This window comes from Phalaenopsis equestris, unplaced genomic scaffold (assembly GCF_001263595.1).
Source record: "Phalaenopsis equestris unplaced genomic scaffold, ASM126359v1 Scaffold233062, whole genome shotgun sequence".
NCBI lineage: Eukaryota > Viridiplantae > Streptophyta > Magnoliopsida > Asparagales > Orchidaceae > Phalaenopsis > Phalaenopsis equestris.
Window position 1 is genome coordinate 70,766 of NW_018251016.1, and position 27,456 is coordinate 98,221.

A 27,456-nucleotide genomic window follows, 5' to 3' on the forward strand; every position below is an offset into this window, starting at 1 on the left:
TTCTCGGGTTTGGGCTTGCCTTTGGCTATGGTGGGATGGTGAGCTTGGGTGGTCACCATCCAACTGTGGAAGGTCAGTGGTGGGTAGTGGTGAAGTCAATTGGCTTGTGACAAGTGTCTAAGGTTTGAATTTAAATGGAATGAGGTTTGGTTCACTTTTGGTTTGACTTGGGTTTGGTTCATGGGAACGGGGTTGACTCACTCCCAAGGTGGCTGACCTTGCTGGGTAGCATGGGGACTTGGTTTGACATGTCCCAATCATGGGGATTTAGAGTGATTCATGAGAGGGATTTAAGTGCTTTTAGCAAGCGTGGAAAGTGGGTCCTCATTTTGTTACTTAGGGAATGGTGACACATGTCATGGCTAAGGAGGCTCACATGTGGCTTGGACAACTCTTCATGACTTGCATATGGCTTGGATAGTTTTCATGGGAAAGTATTTTAGAATACTTGGGTATTTTGTGAGGGGTTGTCATGGAGCCCAATTTAGGTGGTTTTGATCATGATATTAGAACTTAGGTTTTGAATTTAATTAAATGGATGAGGGAAAAGATTTCATGCCATGGTGGATGGGCTTTTGGTTTAGTGGGCTTTTGGGATGGGTTGTGAAAGGGATGGTTTTGGGCTTTAGATGATAGGCTTGGATTTGGGTTTGATGATGTTTAAAATGTTTATGGTGCGTTTCATGAGGCCTTGAATTTATCATGATGAAATTTTGGGACATAAGCTTGGTAAATTTTGGGTTTAGGGGAGTGGTTCGTGAGTGGGGTGGTGTCATGTGTGAGTGTGGGGCTGATGTGAATGTGAATGTGATGTAATTGTGTGTATTATGTGGTGTTAAATTTGGTGGATTAAGATTTATGGTGAGTTTGGTGGAGTGTATATGAGTGTAATGTGAATTTGGGTGAATTATGGTGGTGATGCTTGTGGTGTATGGATTGTTTGTGAATTATGTATAGGGCATGTGATGTGGTATATGCGAATTGTGTGGGATGTATGAATGTTTATGTGGTGAATGTGAATGTGCATGTAGTGATATGCATGTGTATTTAAGGTGAAGTGAGCGTCCAAGTCATAAAGGGTTTCTCTTAAGTCCTTAAGATCCTATGGAAACTCTTTTTGAGTTTCATCATGTTGGTCTTAACCAACTCAACCAAGGGTTGAGGGTTTGAGACAACCCATGTGAAACTTCACAAGAGAGCCAGGAGGTAGTTTGATCGTCTAAGTAGGATGAGTCCCATCACTAGTCTTCTAGGATAGTCAATATGAAAGTCCTATAGCTAAATCTTCGCTCTAGGTAAAGGATTTAGACCTCAACAAAAATAATTTCAATAGAATGACCTTACAATCTCTGCAATCTTGACGATATATTTTTCCTATAAGAAAATAATGAATTTTTGTTTTGTTAGATCCATTCTTATTAGTGATTATATGCTCATATATTTTTTTTAAATTAAAAAATACTAGTAACTTAATCATATGCTGAAGAAAAATCTAGTATCACTCTACTTCTTCGTTAATCACTCCAAAATCATAGTCATAATTGATGTTTCTAAAATCTTCTACTACTTTACCGACATGTCAATTTAAATCTTTTTCAATAAAAATTCTTTCTTCAAAATATATTGTTTGTATTAATTTTTATGGATCATTATATTTTTTTTTTGAACATATATTTAAACTTACTTGGGGAGTATAAATGCTCATTACAGTATCAACAATAATATTTATAGTTATAATTTCATTTTCAATTTTATTAATTTTTGCAATATTATTTTTCACTCTTATCTCTAATTACACTTACACTATTATTAGGATGACTCATACCGAAATATCAAAATTTAAAATCTAAGCTATCAATCTCTTTAATATTTTTTTAACCCATTTAATTTTTTTAGTGCATATGATATTTATCTTCATATGAACCATAATATCTATTTATTCAATTAATTTATCTATGAGAGCACATCTATTCGAAGTTCACATCCTAATATTAGTTACATATACTAATTTTCTTGCCCGCATTCATCCATAATGTTGGAACACTTGCTTATTTAATAGTACACCTGGGCGCCGGTGCAGTGACCCTTGCACACTTTTTAATGTATTCCAACAATACAGTGTATCGCTTCGAGAAGACACCCTAGCATTGACACAATAATTAAAAGGATTCATGTTATAGTTTTTCGATAAAATTTTTATGTTGGCTGTTGAATACCTAACAAATCCACTTTTTGCATCCAGTCTTAGGATCTGACAAAATTAAACTTAAATTGAGCTAGAATCATCAGCAACTTCTATAATTCAAATAAAGTATTGGCAAACATGATTGTAAAATCACAAGAAGAAATAGTATAAGAAATAAAATGAATCAAAATTGATGGCAACAGAGATGGAGTAAGAGATACTATTATTTAACAAATCCTGAGTAACAAGTATGCATTCTCGAAAAAGATAATTAAAGTATTTAGAGATTGGTAAAGCCCACGGGAGCCAAGGCAGAGTGAATTGCACCCAACAAGTTGTTGGTTCCATTTGATCATAAGTGTTTACAACACAAATTTTATGCATGTACGCCATGATAAGGAGTGAAAACTTTTCTAAAATTTTAAGAGAAATAAAATGTGCAAGCTGTTGAGAACCTTATTTTCTTAGCCAAATTTATAGAATCATGATTAATCCTTCTATATTTTACTCTAACGCCTTGTTGTAAATGAGAACTTTTTGCAGGAATTTAGGCATAAATAATAGATTTTATTTCGTCGGTACTAAATTAAAATGATATAATCCCAAATGCGTAAAACTTAAAATACCTACAATTCAAGAGGTAGACAATCTCTCCCAAACTCTAACCTTAGATTCAAGATAACAGTCTCACACGCTTCACTCTAAACATATTAAGCTCTATTTATATTCTACAATAATAACTAACAAATGTCTAATTTTTTTTTTAGCCTTGCACCTAATATAAGTCTTCGAATTATTTGGCAAGCTTGACGTCCACTCAGTACAACATGAGGCGGACGGCATCATAAGCGCCGGTCTACTATTACTCCCCTCTCAAAAAGACACATTATCCTTAAGGTATAATAGAGAAAACTACTGCTGGATCAAGTTGTATGACTCACATGTGGCGTCATCTCTGGCAAGTCTTTTATTTAATCAACACTTCTTTCTCACATGTCGATTCCTGACACATATCTTTTAACTCAAGGGGCTCCATGAAAATTTTCATATCCTCATTTTTTCCCAGGAAGTGCCCAATGCATAAAACATTATCTTTTGGTGTAACCATGTTCTTTTTGTGCTTAATTTTTCCTAATATTTGATCAATTGCAATACCCTTAATGACTCCCACTGAACGGACCTCAACTGATCGTTTGCCTTAGATGATATTGACAACTGCATTAGATATTGGACCTGCCCATGGATGCTGTAGTTCATCCCTTGGTTGAATTCTTTAAAATTCAACATTTAAATATTTGTTGTTCCATAGAAGTGAGGTATCCCCGTGCTTAAAGTAGGGGTGTCAAAAATTGACCTTACACACGAACACGACTCGAACTCGACTCGAAAAATCTAAGTTAGGGTTGGCTCGAGTTATCTTTGAGCCGGGTTTGGGTTTGAGAATTCAACAAGTAAAAATTTCGTGTCGGGTTCTGGTTGAACTCAAAAACTCGAACATGACGCATATAAACACAAAAAAATTGTTTTTACTGTTCTTATGACATAGCTTGTCATATATAAATAGATTTTTTTTTTAATTTGCATAATGTTACTTTTTAAATGCTAGAAGTATAATTTTTAATATAAAATTGAGTTGGCAGGTTAAACAGGTCGCGGGTTCGGGTTAATCATGTCGAGGTCGAGTTGGGTTCAGGTTGTTTTTCGCTCGTTTATTATTCGGGTTGGATTCGGGTTGACCCAATTTTGTTTGGGTCATTTTCGGGTTGGACCTAAACCCGACTTGCTGACCTAAATTGACATCCCTAGCTTAAAGTGAGACCTAGGACTATTTTTAGTAACAAAATTAAAAACGCGCTTCACATTATCAACCCAATCCATGTTAAGATGTTATGATATTGTAGTCATCCACTCTCTATCTGTATGATGAAAAAACATCTCATTTTCTACTGCCAACCTCACATTGTTCTCCCCAAAATTATAATCTATATCATTTCTATCACTTTCACTAAGAACAGTGGTAGTTTTTAGATTCATTACAAAGTGTTGTCAACAAGGCTTTCAATTCTACGTGAAGCTTAAGTTCCATCTACTTAATTTGATCCCCTCATTTTAATTCAAAAGATTCAACCAACTCTGTTAGCGTCGAATTAAAACTTCGTGGGTAGCAGTATTAGTGCACACTGATGGGAGAAATTTTCGATCTCAGGATTATAGCATGTTTGCATTCCCTCCGAGATAACCATCAACGTGAAACTTCTACATATTGTTGTAAGAGTTGTTGGATTGGTGTTGGAATCTCTTGCCAATTTCGTGTCATGTGTCTTTTCTATGTTATACAACTTAATCAAGAATCACAGCTTTGCATCCTGAATTACCCTAATCATTATCTCGAGCGTCACCGAAGTCTTGAATGTCGCCCCTGGTCGTGATTCGTTATTTCTACCCCGTGGAAAATCTCTTGGGAATCCCACTATTTGAGTTTTTTGTATCATTGTGATTGTAGCATTTCGGTATGACGCTACACTCATTATGCTCCTATTAGCTAATTCCATTGCATTTTTATCTTCAATCGACTCTTTAATTCCATAGTTTCTCCTGATCCTCGCGGTCTCAACAGATGAAGCGCTGCTCGAATTTCTGGCCTCAATCGTTTAATGAAGTTTTTTTCCAACACTTTTTCTGATATCCCTCTCAAACGACTGGATAGCATCTCAAATTTCCCTATAATCCATTATGGACCGTTACCAAACCAATGTAAAAAATTGCTCGTGGCGCTACTTTGAAAAGCTCCGGTAATCGGTCATTGAATTCTTTTAATGTTCTAATTGGTAGACTTTCTCTCCATTGATAGCATGCTATAGCATTCTCTTTCAAATACATGGCAATCCCCATCATGTTTTCCACGCAGTGAGTCTTCTCCAAAATTTCTTCGACCGAAGTTCATTCCCCCTGTGAGGCGGTGGTTGAGTTCCCTTCCTCGACCCATATTGATTTCCCATCTTCCATAAATCTGGGTCATCCCATAATCAGCTCGCCGTCCACATAGGCTCCTTAATTGCCTTCCATCCAGAAGGCTGGTGCAACAAAAGACATTTGGGTAGTCGAATGCTGCCCTTTGCTGGGGCCCCACCCATCGTTGTTCCCTGTTTCAGACCGAAATCTTTCGAATCGATCTTCTCCAGAGCCGAATCACAAATTGTCCCGTTCCTCCTCTTGTCGCTTGTTCCAAACCTTTATATGTCTTGCAATTCTCTCTAAATGTTGCCGCTGAAATCCGTACCTGACACTTTCACTCGATCCTGCTTATTTTAGCTTGTTCCAACCACTCGGATGTCGTGCTATTCCTTTCAAGTGCTGTCGCTCGAGCCCGCTCAAGATTCTTTCGCTCGATCCTGTGCATCCAAATTCTTCTAAAGATAAGGCAACGTTCTTGCTTTGATGCAGTGCAAATCCTTATGATTGTTGCCTCTCCTATTCACTTCAGACGCGATTTCTCGAACCTATGGCGAGCGGCGGCTAGTTTGCGTGAAATTTCAAGATCTTCATCAATTCTTCTAAGGACATGAATCTCTCATCCATGTACAAGAATCACCTTTCCATGGTCGAGTAAGGCTCCTGCATTTCATATTTGATTTTGCTCACATTTCCTTCTAATTTTTCCTCCAAGACAATTACTTTCTTAGCCGCCTTTATTCCTAGAACAATTTTTCATCTCAAAGGTGGGACATCTGTATGTTGCAATCCTGTTGTTGGCTTCTTGGCTAGCTCGAATCGCGACTATATCATGATGTACGGTCACCAAGGTGGAACCCTGGATGCCGTGATCTCATTGTTGGCTTCCCAACTAGCTCTAACCGTGACGGTATCGCGAGGCGCGAAGGCAAAATCTTTTACGCTGTGATCCTGTTATTGGTTTCCCAACTATCTCGAATTGCGACCGCATCACGGTGTTCGGTCACAAAGGCGGAACCCCATACAAGCTATGATTATGTCATTGGCTTTCCAATTGGCTCGAATTGCGATTATATCGCAATTACTCCTAGGAGGTTGCTTCGATACTAATTTGATAAGAATCAGACAACTTTTTTAAGTAATTATGACAAAAATAATAGATTATATTCCGTTGGTACCAAACCAAAACGATACACTCCCAAATACATAAAACATAAACACCAAATCAAGAGTTAGACTCTCTCTCCCTAACCCTAACCCTAACCCTATTCATGATAACAATCACACACACCTCATCCTAAACCCCTTAAGCCCTATATATATATTCCACAATAATAACTTACAAATGACAAAATTGCCCTTTTGGTATTTTGTCTAACATAAGTCTTCAAATTATTTTGTGAGCTGGCGTTGACTCAGTGGAGCATGAGGCGAACGGTGCCTCAAAGGCCGGTCTAACAAAACTTTTTCCATATTACTATATAATCAGTAGTTCCCATAGGTAGAAATTATCGAGTCAACCTAGAATTCTGTTGTATAGATAGGGGTTTCTGTTGTATAGATAGGGGTGCCATATCCTTACTGAAATATATTCAAATTTAAATTATTTCTTTTCTTTTTGTGATATCAAAGCTCTAGGAATTATAGAACCTTGAGCATGACTACCCTCTTTCTACAGTTGCAACCCTAAGACCTATCCTCCTCTTGCACCTTTTTCCATCTCTTTTTGCCTCCCTATCTTTCGCAGACACCTGTTTTTAATTCCTGCACTTGCTTTTGCCTTGTTTTCTCACCCTCCTTGCACCAGTTGCTCCCACTATCCCATTGAAGGAGGGCCTCAATGCTGTGGTTTTAACGAAGAAAAAAAAGATCTATTCTCTTTGGATAATGTTTTATATATTAAAGTTTGACCAATCAAATGGTATTAATTAAGCCCTAGTGTGTGAGTACCAAAATATTTGATCTTTATTCAAGTTGAATGAAAAAAAAAAAAGAAAATTTTATTTGGTCCTAAGATTCCGAAAGCTTTCCACCAAGGAAAGAGATATTTGAACCACCTTATTGGACCCATATTGAGTTAGCATGACCTCAATTTTACTATATGGGTTGCAGAAAATTTCTCATTAATGTCTAGGCTTCTTTAATCTATATTTTCTTGATCACAACCAAGGATATTTAGGATACAAAGAAGAAAATTTGTTCCGAGCTATGCGGTGCTGCCTCGGACTTGCACCATTAAGCAAGTTGCTCTTTTCATTACCTAATTTTACAATGAAAATGAAAATTAAAATGACACGCAGTGAAGGTCTGCAATGCTATAAACTTAAGTAAAAAAAAAATTATAAATTACTAATGGGGACAAATGTTACTAAATATTTGAAAAATACTCGATTGTCAACTTAAATTATGTCTTTTCTACTTTTAAGAGTGAAGAAGGGAGACATGCTTTGCTGAAAAACTCCACTAAAAGCTCCTCCCGCTGGTCAGAATGTTGTCTAATCTTTTGTTCCTGCAACATACAGAAGCAAAATTGAGCCATATAAGTCTGAAGCAAGCCTAAAATGGTTTAATAGTTCAGAATGTATGTTTATAATTATTATTAAATGGCGGCACTAACCTAAGACATGCTAGAAATTATATGGGAAGCTTCCATAAAATAACCAGTCTCCATATCAAATTCAATCCAAACATCACCAAGCAAACAATGTTTCCTAGAAAGAAAAATTGTCACAGACTGTGTGATTAGAACAACAAGAAATAGAGAAATTGCAAGCCTTTGTCACAATATTTGAAAAATCTATGTGTGTGTGCTCTATTGCTAAATTTGGTGAATATTTCATCTCATACCTCTTGTGATTTTAAAAATTAATTCAAATGAAATGTTGATAATGTACTCACTAGCAGCACATCATATGACCAACTCTTCAACGGAATTTTTTTCTTGTATATCCTGCCCAATAAACCATAAATTTAAAACTACCTTATGGAACCCTTTGCCAATGATTTATTAAATTCATTATCATATATTCTTCACACATTTAAATTGTTGATGAGCCTATATTTAAGTCAAAATATGACATTTGACCTAAATTGTATTTTAGTGTTTTATTCTTATCATTATTTCTTTCATGATCGAATCTGGTGGAAGATGCTTGGGCATGTTAAGGAACAAGGAGTCTATCATCTAGTTACAAGTAATAATAATCACATAACTAATTCGCATTTATCTAAAAGTTTCAATATAAGGACACAAATTTGGCTCAAGCTTATTCAAACTGGTACTCATTTTTTAGTGTGCTACAATCTCTGTTCCTTATATTATTCAATAAAAACAGAAGTTGGAGGATTTCAATGAATTCTTGAAAATGACATCATCCATGAATCGTCTTGGGCTAAGATTCACCAAAATGTGGAGTTGCAGAGAAAAAAAAAAGCTATCTGCTTTAGACCCCTGGTGCTCGAGCAGAATGTTTCAAAGTTTTATTAAGGGGAAACCACCATAACCGCCACATTTTTAATAAATTGCCTTCCTTAGTGGAATTTTATAAATTAAAACATTTATTGAAACAATTCACTGAGTTTTTCCTTGATATAGAGCAGAGAATTTATTGATTCCTCTAAAACATTTTGGAGTATTGCGTCTCTCAACTCTTCGAGTATTGATACTCCTCAACTCATAAAGGGTTTAGTGACTGTCTTGGTTATAGAAATTCATCATCTCCGGTGAATTTTCCTTCATTTAAAATTAAGGATTATATGATTAAGTTTTCCTTCAGTGGAAGACTTGGGTTGAATACAACTTTGAATTTCTTAAACTTCTCTCCCAAGTCCTGACCACCCAACTCACAGAATCTTAAGAATCTTAACGATTTATTACAGGATTTATGCTTGCTGGAGCAATTAATCGCTTCTATCTTTAAGTGTTCTTGAATTACTCTTGGATGGCTCAGTGCACGTTAGAGCAGCAAGTTAGATTACGTTTTTACACTTATTGCACAGCGATCAAAATTTTAATGCAAGCACAAGGCTTCTCATCTTCCAAAGACTACAACATTATTTCCAAGAGGAAGTAAATATGTAATCTACAAAAACAATGGATGCAGATTTTGTTAGAAGTGAAACCTATGATTGATTTTCTTTATTTTTTTTATTTTAATAAATATTTTTTGGAGTTGTCCTGTTGGAACAATTGATCCCAACCATATCTAAACTATTATTGCATTACTCGTGTATATTAGTGCAGAAGCAGTTGATTTGGGTTTTTCGTCACCATCTACGAAAGTTTAATAATTATAATATAAACATAAGGTTTCTCATTAGCTTCCAATAACCGCAGAATTGAATGTCACGTTGGTTTTTCCTCTATGGGCTGTTTCCTTCATTGTGATCTCTTGCTTCTAATTTTTCCTCCTTTCATTTTATATTCTCACTGGCGCCAAAATTGCTTACTCTTCCAGCCTAACTGCCACCACCACCACATTCTTTTTGTCAAACTTTGATAAACCAGCCATTTCATCACTGCTGCATGCCTCCACATTGCCCTCCCTATAACTTTTTTTGTCTTGTGTCCCTAGCTACTATCAATTGTCAATGTTACAATAGGCACTATACTGTAGAGTTTACCATTTTCTAATTCTCATTTATACTTGGGAGTTGTGCCTCTGTTTTAACTTCTTAGTTTAGGGCTTGCCAAGAATAATATTTTTAGAGAATGAGGTGATTAAGCTAGTTTGAATTGGAATTGTTTATATAACAAATTTGCGCTTGAGCATCCTCAGGAATGGAAAGGTCAACCAAATTTGACTAGAGGCTTTTCGAGTTGATTTCATCTCAAGTTGAACTAATTTGACTTTTAAAGTGGAAGGTAAATGTGTATCTAGTGTTTTGAAAATCCACATTTTTTTCTAGCATGAATTGCTAAGGAAGATTTCTCAATTTTAGTATTTATGGCAACAACATTGATCAGTTTCATTTTAATTTTTGAGTAGTTATCTTTTTTACATGGAACTAATGTTTATAAATAAGGTAACTTGATAAATAAATATCTTCTAATTAATTTGTTATTTAAAGTGTGTGTTTGTGTGGGTGGGTGGGTGGGTGTATATACATATATTATTTTTTTTATTTTTATTACACAAACACTCAAATGAATGCACATCGCATATACAAGGCCAAGGTGGCTTACAGATGATTTTAATTTCATATCTTATTATTAAATGTTAGATTTAAAATTCTACATTGTTTCTCAATGTGCCCATCTTTTTTCATAGACATTGTTAGGTATTTTGTGTGGGAAATCATTATATTTTTCTTTGTCATCCTTCCAAAGCCTAAGTTTATGCCTAAGATATATATGGTTATATCGCGGATTTATGATCTTGGCCTTTGAGTCACGATACTATGTTTTGAGCTTATATGTATTGGGATTGTTGGTTCTTTGTGTAATTGTTATATTTTAAACTTATATATATTTGGTCATTTCTAGGTTATAAGACTTGATTGTATATATGTTAATTAAAATAGATATTATGATGATGATAAGTGTGATGGTAGATATGATAATGATGATAAATATGGTAATGATGGTTGCGGTCAAGATAATTATGGTATATTATTTGGAGATAGGTTTGTGTTGTTTGATTTATTCCTTTTATTCCTATAAATAGAGAGTCCCTTGTAATGCTAATCAGCTGATTTTTGAATGAAAAATTTCTCCTTAATTTTTTTACCTTTTTTGTGTATTGCTCTTAAATGAAGGATTATTTGAGTGTAAGACTTCACAACTTCTAAGAAAGAAATAAGTTCTTAGCAAAGCTTTATTTTTCATAGAGGTTGATTTTAATTTATCCTTATTTCGCTGCCAATTATCCTAAATTCATCAAATGAGATCATTTGCAAGTTTTAATTATTTTGCATTCATGAAAATTAGATAACTAGTGTGCTTAATATTATAGTAGTTTGAAGTATCTTACCCTCAATCAGGAATTGAGGCCTTTTACCTTATTGAAGTGAAGCATAAGTCTCGAAGCGAATTGACGTATGCCTCAAGCTTAAAGGAAAAAAATATTCAAAGTTTTTAAAACTCATATATATATATATATATATATATTTCAATGGTGAAATCGATAGTTGGTCCAGTGGGCACCAAATATTGATTCCCCCACATGGGTTGAAAATTCGGTGTGCTTGATTCTGATTCGAAGAGCCCGCGTCACGGGATTCGAACCCCTGACCCGAGGGACTTATGCCAAAGGTCGCACCAATGAGCTAGGTATTTCGCGCGCGCGCGCGCACATACACACACATATATATATATATATATATATAATTTTTCTCTCTTGTTATGTCTGAATCTTTTCAATATTTTGCAGCTGATATCTCTTGATATGGGTGCTCTAGTTGCTGGGAGAATGTACCGAGGTGAGTTTGAAGCATAAACTATCAATAGTTAAAAGGATTAAAACTTAAATGCTAAAAGAAAAATTAACTAATTAAAATAAAAGGAAAGATAAGTTAAAAACATACTAAAAATAGTTAAAACGAAGAGGGAAAAAATATTTGAAAGAGAATAAAAAAAATAGTTAAGATAAATGAAAAAAACAAAAATAAAATAAAATAAATTAAAATATAATAAAAAAATACCTTAAAAGAAAAAGAAAAAAAATTAATCAAAGTAAAATATTTGTTGAAAAGGTAAAAAAATGAAAAAATAAAAGAAAATAAGACTTAAACCCTCTTTCATCAAATTGGTCTAAACTCTTAGAGTTTGACATTAATTTTGCTTATTGATTTATTTATTTTATGTTTTTATTTCGTTTTTAAAAACAATTAAAATAACTTAGATATTTTAATTGTTTTAGGAAACAATTATATTTCATTTTAACAAACCAAATTTATTTTATTTCAAATTAAAATTTAGACAAAATAAAAAAAAAACAAAAAAATATAAAACCGAAAAATAACCATTTCCAAACGACACCTAAACCTTAAACTTTAAACTCTATTATACGTAAGTTAGAAGTATATTTTTAAATAAATTTTAATTCGAGATTTTGACCTTATGCCCCTTAAGGTATATTGCCTTGAGGCATTCACCTTAAATGACAAGGGCATAAGTTTCACTCAGCCCAAAAACATTGTAAACCGAGAGAGAGAGAGGAAGAGAGAGAGAGGTTGCATTTGGAATATTCTTTTAAATAAGGTTTCTTCATATTATGTTTGTGCTCAATTGTAATTGCATTACTCTCAAGTAATTTAAAAATTACTAATGTAATCATACTCATTTTACATTAAAATTTTTTACATTATTTATTATGTGACTAATCTTAAACATGTAATTACCATTAAACACAAGCACAATATCATGAACATGATAAGGGCAAGAAAATTGAAGTTATTTTTGTGCTAATCACACTAGATGTCTAGTTTTCATAAATGCAAAGAAAAAATAAGAAAATATGATGATTTAATCTGTTATGGATTTTTTGGTTGCCAGTAATGAAGTGTGGACAGGTTGCATATCATGAACATCATAAAGGCAAGAAGATTCAAGCTATTTTTAATTTTAATCACACTAAATGTCTAATTTTCATAATGCAAAGAAGAAATAAGAAAATTGAATGATTTATTATGTGATTGATTTTTAAGTAACCAGTGGGGAAGTGTGGATGGGTCGAAGTTGTGCTCAATTGTAATTGAATGTTCCTTTTTATTTACTCTCAAGTAATTTAATTATCATTATTGTAATCATATTCATCTTAAATTAAAATTTTTTACATTATTTTTATGTTAATCACACTGCCATTGCTGAGTGATAATCCTTCTTATGGATAAAACTAGAGAAAGTATTAAAAAAAAAACTTGAATTGTGGATGTCTACATTAGAGTCTAAAGGCCTTCGTTTGAGTAGATCTAAAATCGAATACATGGAATGTAATTTAGCAGTAGTAGATCTTTAGCAGTAGTAGATCTAGTGGCAGAGCTGTAAATATGGGTGATCAGATCATTAAAATGTGTGAACGTTTTAGATATCTCGGATCTATTGTTCAAAGTGATAGTGATATAGATGGGGATGTTATTAATAGAATTCAAGTTAGTTGGTTGAAGTGGATGAATGCATCAATCAGGTTTATTGTCAGGTTTATTGTGTGATAAAAAAAATACCGCTTAGGCTTGAAAGAAATTTTTATTAGATGGTGGTGAGACCCGCAATCGAGTAGATCTAAAACTGAATACATAGAACGTAATTTTAGTAATAACAGATATAGTGACGAGTTGTAATTATGAGTGATCAAATCATTAAAAGGTGTCAACATTTTAGATATTTGGGGCCTATTGTTCAAAGTGATGGTGATATAGATGGGGACGTTTTTAGTAGAATTCGATTGTTTGGTTGAATTGGAGGAATGCATCGGGCCTATTGTGTGATAGAAGAGTGCTGCTTAGACTTGAAGGAAAATTTTATAAGATGGTGGTAAGATCTGCAATGCTTTAATGTGAAAAAGTTGGTCTTTAAAAGTTAAGCATAAAACTAAGTTAAATGTACTGCGATGAGAATGCTTAAGTGGATGTGTGGCTTAACACTTAGAGACAAAAGGCAAATTGAATGTATTCGTGAAAGGGTTGGTGTAGCTCTAGTTGCAGACAAGATTAGAGAGAGTTGTCTTATGTGGTCTGGTCACAGTAAACATTGATCATCTGACGATCTAGTTCAAAGAGTAGATATTTTAGATTCAACTTATGTTAAAAACAGTAGAGGTATATCTAAAAAATGATCTTAATTTATTAGAATAAAATGAAAATATGATACTCAATAGGATATAATGGAGAAAAAGGATATAATGGAGAAAAAGGATTCATGGTAGCCAATCCCACTTAGTGGGATAAAGGCTTGTTGTTGTTGTTGTACACTAGATGTCTAATTTTCATAAATGCAAAAGACGAAATAAGAAAATTGAATGATTTAATCTTTGATGGATTTTAGGCCAGCAGTGGCGAACTGTGGATGGGTTGAAGTTCACCTCTACAAATGATCCATTATTGCTAAGATTTCATTCCCTTTTGTAAGAGATTATACAAGTTTTGTGAACTCACTCGTAAGTACTTTTTGAGCAGAGAGTTGAAGCAAACAAAAAGAATAGAAAAAAGAGAAAAGTTTCATTAAAAGATTTAGTGTTTAGCATTATAAGAACTACTTATTTATAGAAATAAAAAAAGTGATCATACTATATAAATCTTTCTCCATTGTCAAGCCGACCGGAAATACTTCGACCTCATATCATCAATACATCTACCATCATTATTATACCTACCATAACATTTATTATCATTACTACATCGACCCCATCATCATATTTATCATCAATCCTAATAACATGAAATTGCTTTCATAGGTTATGATATTAGAAATAACTCAACATATACAAGCTCAAAGGATAATATCATGATACAAAGATCCAAAAATATATAACGCATATAAACCCAAAACATATCATCATGACTCAAAAACTTATCAACATAAGTTTTCACAATAAAATAAGATATTTCTAGCAAATAAGTTTAAACTTTAGAATGACACTAATGACAATGATATTCTGCATCAATATTGGTGGAAAATGTCTTTTGCAGTTCGGCTAGTGGATGCAAAGTTTTTAAGTGGAAAGTTACTTTGGATCTTTCTTAGGTGATATGCATATGACAAATTAGTGCATATATATTGGTATTCAGTTTGTGAAGTGACTGAGAAGGTTAATGACCCTTTTGATTGTTGAGAACTGTCTCTGTTACCTCTTGGTGTTGCCGCTTGCCAAATTGCTGTTTTAGTTTTTAAACATTAATTGGGAAAGGTGAGACTTAAATTGATGCCTATCGATTACTACAGGGCAAAACTTATGGCAACTGTGATTAGAGGAGGGGGAGCAGCTGATCATTGGCAATTAAGTTGCTTTGTATCCTGTGTTTCAGCTGTCTTTTTCTAATTTAATACTGGGTTATTGTGACGGCCCTAATTTTTCTTATTTGATTAGGAAAGCATACAATAATTTAAGATCAAAACCTTCAAAGATTCAGTACATTCATGGCCTTTTGTTTGACTCGACATTTATTATAATATTCAGTTGAATAGCTTTGCGAACATGCTGGACACTATGGGCGATTGCTTATAACTTAGTCTAGGTTATGATTTTCTTTTGGTTGCATTTCAGTTTTGTCATGTGCTAGCAACTCTTCCAATGCTGCTCAGATTAAAGAATAGGCACAGTTTCTTTTCAAACTCACGATCACTGTTATTTCTCTTCCACTTCCGAATTTTTAGTTTACTTAAAATCTGTGATAACTCATTGATTGTGTCATGTCATTGATTGCTTCTAACTTAGTGTAGGTTATGATTCTCTTTTTGTTGCATTTCAGTTTTGTTAGGTGCTAGCAGCTCTTCCAATGCTGCTCAGATTAAAGAATAGACACAGCATCTTTTCAAACTCACGATCATTGTTATTTCTCTTTCACTTCTGAATTTTTAGCTTACTTAAAATCTGTGATAGCTCATCGATTGTGTCATGTTGTGGGATTTGGGTATCCATGGTTTGCTTGTTTAGTTATTTCTTGATTTTCACTTCTTTTTAATTAATTTCTCAGTCGATTGCCCAACTCCATTTAAATTTATATTAGTATCTGTTTTCTTTGCAGTCTCTCTCCAAATTTTAGTTGCTTGTTGTAGTCTTCACATACTATCTGAACTTGCTATTTTCCAGGAGCAAAAATGAGCATACTGATTCAATTTTACTTGTGCATTCTCTTAATTTTAGAAATCGTGTCTATAGACTCTTTTTTTGATGCATGTATTTTTTAAAACACGGCATTGTGTTATCCATAGGTTCAAAATTCTCTCAACATCAAGTATAATGGAACAATTCAAGGCTTGAAATATATTTGGAGAACCGAGGGTGTCCGTGGCTTATTTAAAGGAAATGGTACAAACTGTGCACGTATTATTCCAAATTCAGCTGTAAAGTTCTTCAGCTATGAGCAGGCATCCAGGTTAATATCTATGCTTTTAAGCTTTTCAATGAGAAGATGCATGTGATTCTAATAGTTAGTAATGCTAGCTTTAGGCAGCGGATTGTTTGCATGTCTTGGAAAAATAGGTTTATGCTAATTTCCAACTAAAATTTAAAACTGGATATTAATAAAGCCGTTAGACTAATATGGGATGTTAAATTTAGGAGATAGTCTTACTGAAGGGGCAGATTCTATCAGTAGATATCAGCACACCTTTTGCTGGTGATGAGAATTTTCTCACTTTTGTATGCGCACCTAGAAATCTATTTTTCTGCACTCATTTATGTTTTTTGCTATGTGCAGAGGGATTCTGTGGCTTTACCGGCAGCAAACTGGCAACGGTATGTCCTTTAACTAATTCGTAGCATTGAAGTATTATTTACCGCATAACATGTCATAATGTGTGGCGTACTTATTTCACTGGATTTTGGGAGAAGTATGTTTCTTAAAGATTTTATATTGGAAAATTTGAGGTTCTTTTTATAATAAAGTAATGCCTTTCATTTCTCAGCAACCAATATATCTTTTTTTGAGAGTTATGGTTTAAGCATGGAAATGGGAGCAAATATTATTTAATCCCTAATTGATTGATCTAATTATCATTTAAAACAAATAAGAATTTTCTTTGATCTCCAATCAAGTTAATTAATTGTCCAACTTTAATGATTAATTAAAATATGTACCTTTTTTAATAGCCTAATCAATTCTTCTTTAGAAATTTTTTATTAAGTAGCCGAATTTATTATCATATTTAATTATTAATTCGTAGTAAATCTAAATAATTTATTTTTAACTTGCCTTCAAAGTTGATTTGTTATTATTTTATTATTATCATATTCTGAAGTGAATTTAAAGGGAATTTTCAACCTCCTATGATTAAACTGGTTCTGAGTTTTATGAGCAGAGTTTCAGAAACAGGGGCTTTTTTTTTTTTGGCGGATTTACATGCATGCCACAGAATTCTTCACAATTTACAGATCTAACACCTAAAATTTGTTTTTTACGCGCCTACCACCCAAAACTATGAGACACATGAAATATACTACTCGGCGGTAACTTCGTATAATAAAAACACTAGCCAGTCTTCTTTCTCGTCAAGCTCTTCGACGGAGATGGAACTAAGTTGTCGAAAAGATTTAACTCTTCCCTCAACAAAGAATCATCCACCGCCATCCCTTCCCTCTCTGCAACAAAATGAGGAGAAACTGCTTCCTTCCATAAAACGTCGAGCAAATCAACTTGTAACCCTTCTCTTCTCAATTACCTTTCCCTTCTCAGCTCGGTTGCAGCACGGAGCACCTACCTAGAAGCTTTGAGAACTTTGTTGGAGGCAAATATGTCATGAGGCATACCGGTGTGGAAGATCTCTAAAACCTTGTGATAGAGAAAGCAGGAATCAGAGTCGTCAGGGAAGCTGGTTTGCATGGGCTTAACATAGACGCTGTGAGAATGCTCTGAAGATAAATTTGGATTCAAGAGATCAAGTTCTGAGGCAGGAAATGAAAGCACATAGATGAATTTGTGTTGGAGAAGAAATGGCAAATAGCAGCGGCGAAGGAAGAAATTTGGGCGAAGAGGAATGTGCAACATCCTCGTATGGTCGCAACGGAGGTCCGTCTCCGTCGAGGATCTTGATGAGGAAGATAACGTGCTAGTATTTCTATTTAATGGAGTTACAGCTTGGTGGTATATGTGATTTGTTTCAAAATTTTTGGTGGTTGGCGCGTGAAAAATAAAACTTTTTGTGTTAGTATGTAAATTATTAATAATTCATTGGTATGTATGTAAATCTCCCATTCTTTTTGTACTATACAAATTGTTGATCTCAATTCCACAAATTCGTGAACTCAATTCTAAAGCAAATTGTCCCTAAGTGCAACCCTTTTTATAATTGCATATTTAATATACCTCTATAAATATAATGGAAAAGTTATTTATTAAAAGCATATTAGTTCAACTTGTCCAAAAAATGTGTTATTATTAATGCTTATTTAAATGACATAATGATAACTAAAGTTGAAACGGGGGAAGAAGTGACCTGATGAGCACTAATAGCCATGTCGTGTCTAAATAGGAGCTGTAACTTTTCAAATAATTTAAGGATAAAGTAAATATCAAAATTTACTGTATATTTTTGGGTTTAGTCACTACAAATAATGTTGAAATTTATGGAGAAAAATTTGATGATGATACAAAGAAATTAAAAAAAAAAATTATAGGAGATCTAAGAAAGTCTAAAACAATTGAAGTTTACAAAAATGACAGCCATCTATGTTTGAAGCTTGCCTATGATAATATTTTTGAAAAATGGAATAAGGCTGATAGTCTGCTGCACGACAAATTAGTTATCTGTTTTGCTGAACTGCTGAAATTACCTCTTTGAGTAGTCTAAGTTTTAAAAGCCTTGCATAATTGCCTGCACTTAGCATTCACTCTCACGCTCTTTTAGTCCAGATAGCTTAAGATAATGAAGTACTTCACTTGTATGGCGCTTTATATGTTGTGCTTTTAATAATATTTGCTTTTAGCACATGCTGATGTTAAGTTCCTGGATTCAAAATTTGCTAGTATCACTTTTAGCATTGATATCCAAAATTCTTAAAAAAGGAAAAAAGAAAGAGGAAAAAAAAAAAACAATGCTTCTAGATACTTGAAAATGGCTTCTGCAATGCTTCTAGATACTTGAAAATGAAAATGGCTTCTGAAACTTTTTTGAGCATAGATTTACGATCTTTCAATTTTTTTATTTTTGATATGTATTTATGCGATTTGTTATGAAAAGGATATTGCAAGAACAATAATGAATTGGGCAAGCTTGTGAGTAGTATTTCCCTTGTTTAGCTTAATAGTTACTGTATTTGTTTATAATCTATTTTATAGATCAGGTTTATGTAGCATTTATTTTGCAACTTCATTTTTCCTGATATTATCCTAATATGAAGTTAGTACGGAAATAGAGATTTGATTTGACACACCTGGGTTTGACATATCTTGACAAGTATCTGTTTCTAGCTGTATAATTATAAACTGTTTAATGATTATGTAATTCATGTTTTATTTTTTGCTTATAGAATTTTAGGCATATAGAAATACTGGTAAATTCATCCAAACTTTAGCTATAGTAATGGTTCTTATATTCACGTGCATGTTAAGTTAGGTAGCTAGAAAGCATGTAAATAATAATCGACAAAATTCCAATAAAATTATTATTATACCATTATTTATGCAAACTAAAACTTTGCTGATATCATTTTTGATTTTTTTAAAATAAAACAAAATGATGGATACTAGTGTATAACTACTTTTTTTCATTAGCTGACATTTTTTGGCATTGTGTGGCATGGTTTTGGAAGCAATGAGTTGGTTGTACTGTGGTAAACTAAGGGTCTATTTGGAATAACTGCTGCTGTTTGAAGAAACAACTATGAAACTGAAAAAAAAAAAACAGTTTTTAAAAATGCTGCAACAAAAAAAAAAACAGTTTTTCAAAAAGCTGCAGTGGCTATTAAAAATTTATTTTATTTTCAAAAAGTCAGAACGCAACTTTCTAGCAGCCACCACACTTTAACAGCTCAGGTTGAAAAGACAGCTTTTTATCACAAAAAATTTTGAAAATGATAAAGATAGCATGAGGTTTTATAATATTTTTAAATTTTTGTAGATAAGATAGATTATAAGTTAGATGAATTTTTTTAAAATATATTATATTTAATTTTAAAAACTAATTTTCGTAAACATGAGGTTTTATAATATATATTAAATTTATGAAGTTAAATTATATTCTTGCATAAATTGTGCTGTAATATTTTTCATAAAGAATAATGAAAACAATATATTTTTTATATTAATAATTAATTAAATATAAAACTGTGCCCATGATGTGTAGTGTCCATTTTTTTTTCAATTATGTCGTGTCCTTTGTTTTAAAATTATGTCGTGTCCCTTATCGTGTCGCGTCTGTGCCCCGTGTCCGTGTCCGTGCTGCATAGGTATGTGTTTTTTCTCTGAAGCTAATATGGTTTTTAACCACATTATTCTCTGTTAAATTTCTATCAGATTTATCCTTCATACTTCTCATTTTGAATCTTTTGGTCACCAATCACTTGTTACCAACTACAAAATTTTTTTTTATTTCATGTGAATTTGTATTTGGGTTAGCAGGTCCATAAAGATTGAATGGCTTAACATTAGTCCATTACTACCCTTCCATGTAGGGATATACCTTGGTTTTACGGTTTAAAAATGTACCTTGTATTTTTGCTATTTGGAAGCTATAATATGTGGTGTTACTTTTATGGAAGTCTCAAAAACTTCAACAACTTGGCAATACATGTTAATTTTTTTTTAATAAAAGGGTGAAGATTTTGTCATTTCATATCTATTTCAATGTGCTAGCTTCTTTTGTTTGAAAGGGAATTGTTCATCATGATTGCACATCTATCCCCCTCTTTAGCATTTTCTCTCTCAGTGAAAAATCTTGAATATTGCTGCATGCTACAAAATTTAGAACGGAAGAGTGAGATTTTTGTGTTTTCACTTTACAAATGAATCTCATGCATAAATAGATAAAATCAAAAAACACACGTAACATGAGAATTTTTACATGGCAAACTCGGGAAGCGAAAATATAAAAAATGTAGCCTGACCCAAAGGAAATGATTCTTCTATAACAAATTATAAAGTTATCTCCTTCCTCTTCATTGAAGAAGATGGGGTTACAAAATGATATGCCGAAACTTAATCTCCTATACTTGTAAAGAGTTAAAAGTGGTGAAAGATGAAGATAATGATTAGATGATGATGTTTGGATAACACTACTTGGGTGATGTCAAATGATGGCCATTCGACAAGTACAATTGGCTACTAAGGGTACAGCTAGAATTCTTGGAAGTCTTTTAGCTCTCCGCCAACTTAATGCCCTCATTTATATAAGCATTATGTGGTTATTTTATAGTCTTTTGGAAGACATTTTAGTAAATTTAGCAAAAATCGTAAAAAAATTTCTTCAACGGTATGTGTTAATTTTTTAATCATTTAAGTGCTCTAATGACTTCAAAATCAAATGATCTTAAGCTCAATGGATTTTTCTTGTTGAGATGCTCGATGTGACTACAAGCATACCAAATTGTAGATCATTTGACCATTTAATAAATGTTTTGATAATTTTGCTCTGCATGCTTTATTTGGGAATTGGGCTGATTTTTGTTGATAGGTTAATCTTGTTTATCATTCAACCTGACTATATATTTGTTGAAATTGAAGCTCAAATGATCTTGATTTTAATTAAAGAAATTTACATACAAAATGCATCGAGATTCATTATGATCAAGTGAATTTTGTGACGACATTTCGACTGTATTATTTAATATGCCACATATATACTCACAACCATGAATTAACCATAGTTACATCAGTTGAATATTCCATGATGATGGCTATATTTGTCTTGCTTAATGTAGCTTCATGAGTGTAGAACTTGTAACTCGTGACAAAATTGTGAATCTGATTTGTTCGTTTCTTTTTTCTTTAGAGGATGCACAACTTACTCCTGTATTGCGCCTTGGTGCTGGAGCATGTGCTGGGATTATTGCTATGTCTGCCACTTATCCGATGGACATGGTCAGAGGCAGGATCACAGTCCAGGTGTTTCTTCATTTTGTAATCAATTTGTTTTGGTTGGTTTAGATTCTATTGAGTTTTTTTATATTGCATTTATGATTTTTTATTAGGTGAATTAGGCCCTCTATATTATTTTTAGTTGATATTGGCTTTTGTGCATCAGACTGAGAAATCCCCTTACCACTATCGGGGGATGTTCCATGCATTAGGAACAGTCTATAAGGAAGAGGGCTTCCGAGCACTGTACAAGGGCTGGCTTCCGTCTGTCATAGGAGTTGTAAGCTCTCTCCACCATGTGAAATTCCTCAGTTTTTCCTGTTCTTTAATATACTCTATTATGAACAATGCTTTTAACTTGTTTTTGGTATCTCGTTAATTTGTGCTGGATAAGTTTTTCATGCTGGCTAAATCTCTTCAATCAATGTTGCAGAGAAGAGTCTCTAAATTTATTTAACAATAAACATAAGAAGGAAAACATTACCTTCACCAGCTCACTATCCAATAAAAATATTTCACCGAATAACATTTGATGTAATTATTTGTTTAGATGCTATGGGGTTGTTTTCTTGTGGCATGAATAGAAAATAATAATTTCAGTGTTCTAGTTTTCCATTCCAACTACACTACACTTATTTTACCTAAGGTATGATAATCCTATTTGATGCTTAAACTTTTACTATTACAGATTCCATATGTCGGTCTCAACTTCGCTGTATATGAATCTCTGAAGGAATGGTTAGTTGCTTCTAAGCCATTTGGCCTTGCTGATGATGAAGAGCTTGGTGTGGTTACAAAGCTCGCATGTGGAGCTGCTGCTGGAACAGTTGGCCAAACTGTAGCTTACCCACTGGATGTCATTCGCAGAAGAATGCAGATGGTGGGTTGGAAGGATGCTGCTTATATTGTAAGAGGTGATGGAAGGACTAAAGGACCACTGGAATACTCTGGAATGATTGATGCTTTCAGGAAAACAGTTCGCCACGAGGGCTTCAAAGCTCTGTACAAGGGCCTCGTTCCAAACTCTGTGAAGGTTAGTACTCCATTCCCGTAGGAGATAAGTGCCTTTTTTTTAAAAAAATAAGATTATAGCTAATTAGAACATTTTGTTATATTATTGAAATTTGGTTCCTCTTTTTGACGGATATCAGGTGGTGCCATCAATTGCTATAGCCTTCGTGACATATGAGGTCGTGAAGGATGTTCTTGGTGTTGAAATGAGAATTTCAGACTGAGATTGGGGTTGTGTATTAACTGCTACTACGTTAAAAGACGGGAGTCTCTTATTTTTGTTGGCGGATGACTCTTTGGGGCTAAGGTGGAGTTGTCGTCTTTCAAATAGCTTTGTTGATATCACAATTTATTGTAATTAGATATCCAGAGCTTCAAATTTTCCATCTTTGACCTGAAGAAATAAATATTAAATTCTGTAGAATGCAGATAAGGGTGAATTTATGTACATTCCTCACATCCCTAACTCTGTTTATTCTGTTTTTTATATGTTGCTGTTTCATGCCAATTATATATTAGGATTGCTGCTGCTGCTGCATGACAATGCCCGGATGTGAGATCCGACTTGAAATCTAATACTTCTTTTTGTGCAAATTACGGGTAGTTTTCATTCAAATGAATTGGATTGAATGTAATGTTAAAATTTCATATTCGACGTTTGGTTTCAATATAATTTTAGTTGTGTTTGGTTCATTTTGGAGGTACGAGTGCTTTTTTTTTTTTTGATAATTTTCTATTCAATTATGTAAAAATGAAGTAGACAATTCCAACTGTATTTTATTCTGAGAATTAGCTTGAATACAATTTCTCATTAACTAAAAACATATTAAATACAAATTTATCTACAAAATTAGTGGGTAAAAATTAATTTCAGATATCATTTTTGTCATCTTCATTTCCTCTTTTAATTGCTTCCAACAAAACAGAGCATTTTTTTTCTGTTATTTACGCTGGTGAGAGGATGAATATTTTTTATTTTATTTTATTGTGTAATTTCATACTATATTTCTCAATTCCCGACTCATTAGTGTTTTAAAAATTCTCTTTGAATTCCCACACGCCAATTCTTAACTTGCAAATATAAACAACTGCACCCTAAATGTCTAAAACTTGCAGCCTTACTCTCTTTCCCCAAAGCTCCCTTAAATCATTATTAATGATAAACTCCAAAACAGATGCCATTCGTTCCAAATTTGATCAAGTGCATATGATAGTTTTTTAAGTGTTTTGATGATCACAAAGATAGTTTCGTTGAGACAATTTAATTGGCTTATTTTTGTATGAAATTTAAGTATAGAGTAACATAAGTCTATACTAAAACCGCATCAAATTAAATGGTAGGTATAATCAAAATTTTGGATTATTCAAGGGAAAATGAGAAATTTTGATCTTAATAAATATGATTGGATGATTGAAATACAATGGAATTAAAAGGTAGAAATTCACTCACCACCTTTGCACAATACTAACAATATCATAATTCTTCTAATTTTCATGACTTGGAAGTTAATTAAGATCAAATGATTCTTAAGTGATGGGTGCAATAGAAAGGATGATAATTTACTATTCTTGAGCCTAAGATTGATGATGACGTGATTTTTTAATAAGAATACATATCACTTAAATCAAAATTTTGAAAATCACCATTCCACTTATCATGATTGTTAAAGTTATCATGATTGTTAAAGGCTTTAGTGTGACATAGGCTTGATGTCTACACTCAATTGATCGGATTTAGAAGATAACATGATTGTAAATTAACATCTTTAAACACTACAAGTCTGACCTTAATTGCGGGCACCACTATCTTAAATGACTTAAACTTGCCTTAGGGGCACCCACTCACATAATTTTTAAAAGAAACATCAATTGGTTAATTGGGTATCCTATCCTTGATTAATGAAACGATATGATAAGTTCAAAATGAACTCGGAATATTTCAAAAAATCTTCAAAGTGGTCGAAGGTCATGCCTCAAGCATTTTGAAATCTATTGGACATTCTGAAGTGCAAATTGTACTTGTTATATTTTTTTTCTAAAACCATGCGCTAGGATCTTTCTGAGATTCAATAAAGTCATAACTTGCGGTTTGGTAGCTAAGCCTTCATCTACTCCTGGAATTTAAATTTCCTGCAAAATTATATACATGCTTTGCAAGTACTAACCTTTCAGGTGGAGGAACGAGAAGAATCGATAGATATGCTTTTAAATTATTGCATTTATCTTTTTGTACTTCTTGCCTCGAGCTTGCATGTTAAACAATGATGTTACCCGGCATAAAAACCAAAACTACTAGGATAGCTGTAAAACTAAAACAAAAACTAAAAATCAAATAAGATAAAATTTACCACCATAATATTCAAAATATAAGACAACTCAAAATTAAATCACAAACATCACAAAAAAAAATTGCAACTAAACTAAAACGTCTTTATCAGATGATCGGGAATCCCTAGGAGGAGGTAACCTACGGTTGCTAACAAGATTTCCTATGGTCTAAATGAAAGTATGGAACTCATTAAGTTGAGTTTAGTAAATTCATTTAGATTAAATAGTGGTACCGGAATGAGGGAACCGTGGAATCCTAACCGGTGTCACTCTAATCAACTTTGATATGCCCCATAATATTTAATAACGATGACCCTTAGCGACATCTGATTTGACATTATAACTTGACACAGTAGAAAACCTAAACTTGCTGCAATGAGAAGCTTGGAGCGAGCATTGTGGGCAGCACGACAATCTTCAACAGCAGAACCTGTCTACATCACCTAAACAATTCTTTCGTTAGAACTAAATAACTAAGCTATAGGACTTCGAGGTGGTTTGCTTATGCATCATAACTTCTCAACTTTTCTTTTGGCTTTTGTATAGCTCTGCTATACAATTTAAGCCCTAATTTGTCCTAGGATTTCGAGTTTATCGTTCGTCACAGCCTAAATCCTCACATCTTTCAGGCTATTTGTGTGATCGTTTCACACAAGTATAAGCCCTAATTAATAAAATTTGTAGGATGAATTAATAAAATTTGTCTAATTAATAAAATTTGTAGGATGAAACATTTAAATATTTCTTCTCAAAAGTGAATCCAAACTATAGGGTAGTTTGGGTAGTCACCGAGGTTCGCCTTTGGGTCTGTGACATCCCTTAGGTCTTTCTCCTTTGGATTCTACAATAAATGTTCCAAATTTAATCCATTTCCCTTTCACACCTCTTTGTCCGATCTCATTAAAAAATTTTATCCTTTTGACCTCTTTAAAGATTATATTCCCAGATTTTTATCGAAAGTTTTCTTAGGTGACTTCGGTTATCTAAGATGTAATTAACTATAGAAGCTTGTCCTTCTAGGAAGCTTTTTTGAACCCAGCTTAATATAAACCCTATTTAATTCTCTATATTAAATAGGGGAACTTGTCAGCTTATAAATAAAATGGTTTTCGTAGAACAAACTGATACCATATATTTCTTATCGAGCCTCATCCTCAAGTCTTGTGTTTATCTTTCGGGATAAATACATGACTTGAGGTGTAGTGCACTTTCATTTAAACTGTGAAAGATTTGAGATCAGTTTGATTTCATATTTTCCTAAACTGTTATAGACACCTTCTGGTGACTCTGTTGAGGAAAAGCTTCTCTCTCCATGTTAATCAAGAAATATTATCTTCATACATCGGTAATGTATTCATGTCTCTCATAAATCAGATTACCCTTCTTACGTTGGCATGCTTTACCCATTTATGTCTTGGGTAAGTACAGTCAACTCTTTTGGACTTCAAGACCGTCTGTTCAATCACCTTTGAACAGGATGGTTCAGGAGGCCATTAAGGACTTTTTAATCTTAGTGTGGGGTCGGATCCCCAATAGGTGGGTTGGTGGACGTGGACTAGTTTGACCTAAGCATTGTGCGCTATAAAGTTGGTCCCGCACTGGGTCCTGAACTTCACTTTTTCCCTTTCGAGTTTGCTTTGCTATTTTGCAAATTAAATCACATTGTGTTATGCTGCGCTTGCTCTTTAATTTTCCTTATATTAATTACATCTTTCTACTTTCAAACTATTTTCACTAAAATCTTGAAATCTCCACAAATTAAATAAGGACTTACCCGGTCTACAAATCGACCATTGTTAATTTGTAGCGCTCCCACTAAGATTACGAGGTATTGACCAAATAACTAACTATAGAGGTTTCTTTTTCTTAAGTTGTTGCAATGACATTCCCAACACTCACTTTCTCGTGCAACCTGCTGACGAGCCGCAGTGCTCGCATTGTTACCCCCACCATTAAGTTTGGAGCAGAATTTGATGAACTCGAGGTTATACCCGGGAAAGCCCCGTTCGTCGTGATGAAAGTTGCCGCTCAATAGGTTCAAGAACAGTCTACTGAGTTTAACCTAAACTGCCCTTAGGATTTTCCTTCTTACAAGAAAGTCAAGACTACTGCCACCATGACACCTACTAAGCATGTTGTTCCCGTTTCTGCTAAGGGAAAAGAAATTATGATCATCGAATACCTGACTGAAGGATTGGTTGTCCAGCCGTTAGTATTTGAAATTGGATCAAGTTTGAGGACCATAAAATTAACCCGAACCCAAAGGAGAAACCACAACCAGAAAGTTTGGAGGGCTGCTAAAGCCTAGA

At 33.6% G+C, this 27,456-nt stretch overlaps 1 protein-coding gene across 1 annotated transcript in view; it reads left to right on the forward strand.

Moving 5' to 3' along the window:
* The window catches only part of LOC110038550 (mitochondrial adenine nucleotide transporter ADNT1), a 39,810-nt gene extending 16,397 nt beyond the window's left edge, over positions 1-23,413 (forward strand). Inside the window, exons 3-8 of the mRNA XM_020743423.1 lie at positions 16,008-16,171; positions 16,496-16,533; positions 21,723-21,835; positions 21,975-22,088; positions 22,497-22,841; positions 22,960-23,413. Of these exons, the coding sequence (XP_020599082.1) occupies positions 16,008-16,171; positions 16,496-16,533; positions 21,723-21,835; positions 21,975-22,088; positions 22,497-22,841; positions 22,960-23,043 (858 nt within the window). The 3' untranslated portion in view covers positions 23,044-23,413. The remainder of the gene's footprint in view (positions 1-16,007; positions 16,172-16,495; positions 16,534-21,722; positions 21,836-21,974; positions 22,089-22,496; positions 22,842-22,959) is intronic.
* The last annotated feature ends 4,043 nt before the right edge of the window (positions 23,414-27,456 follow it).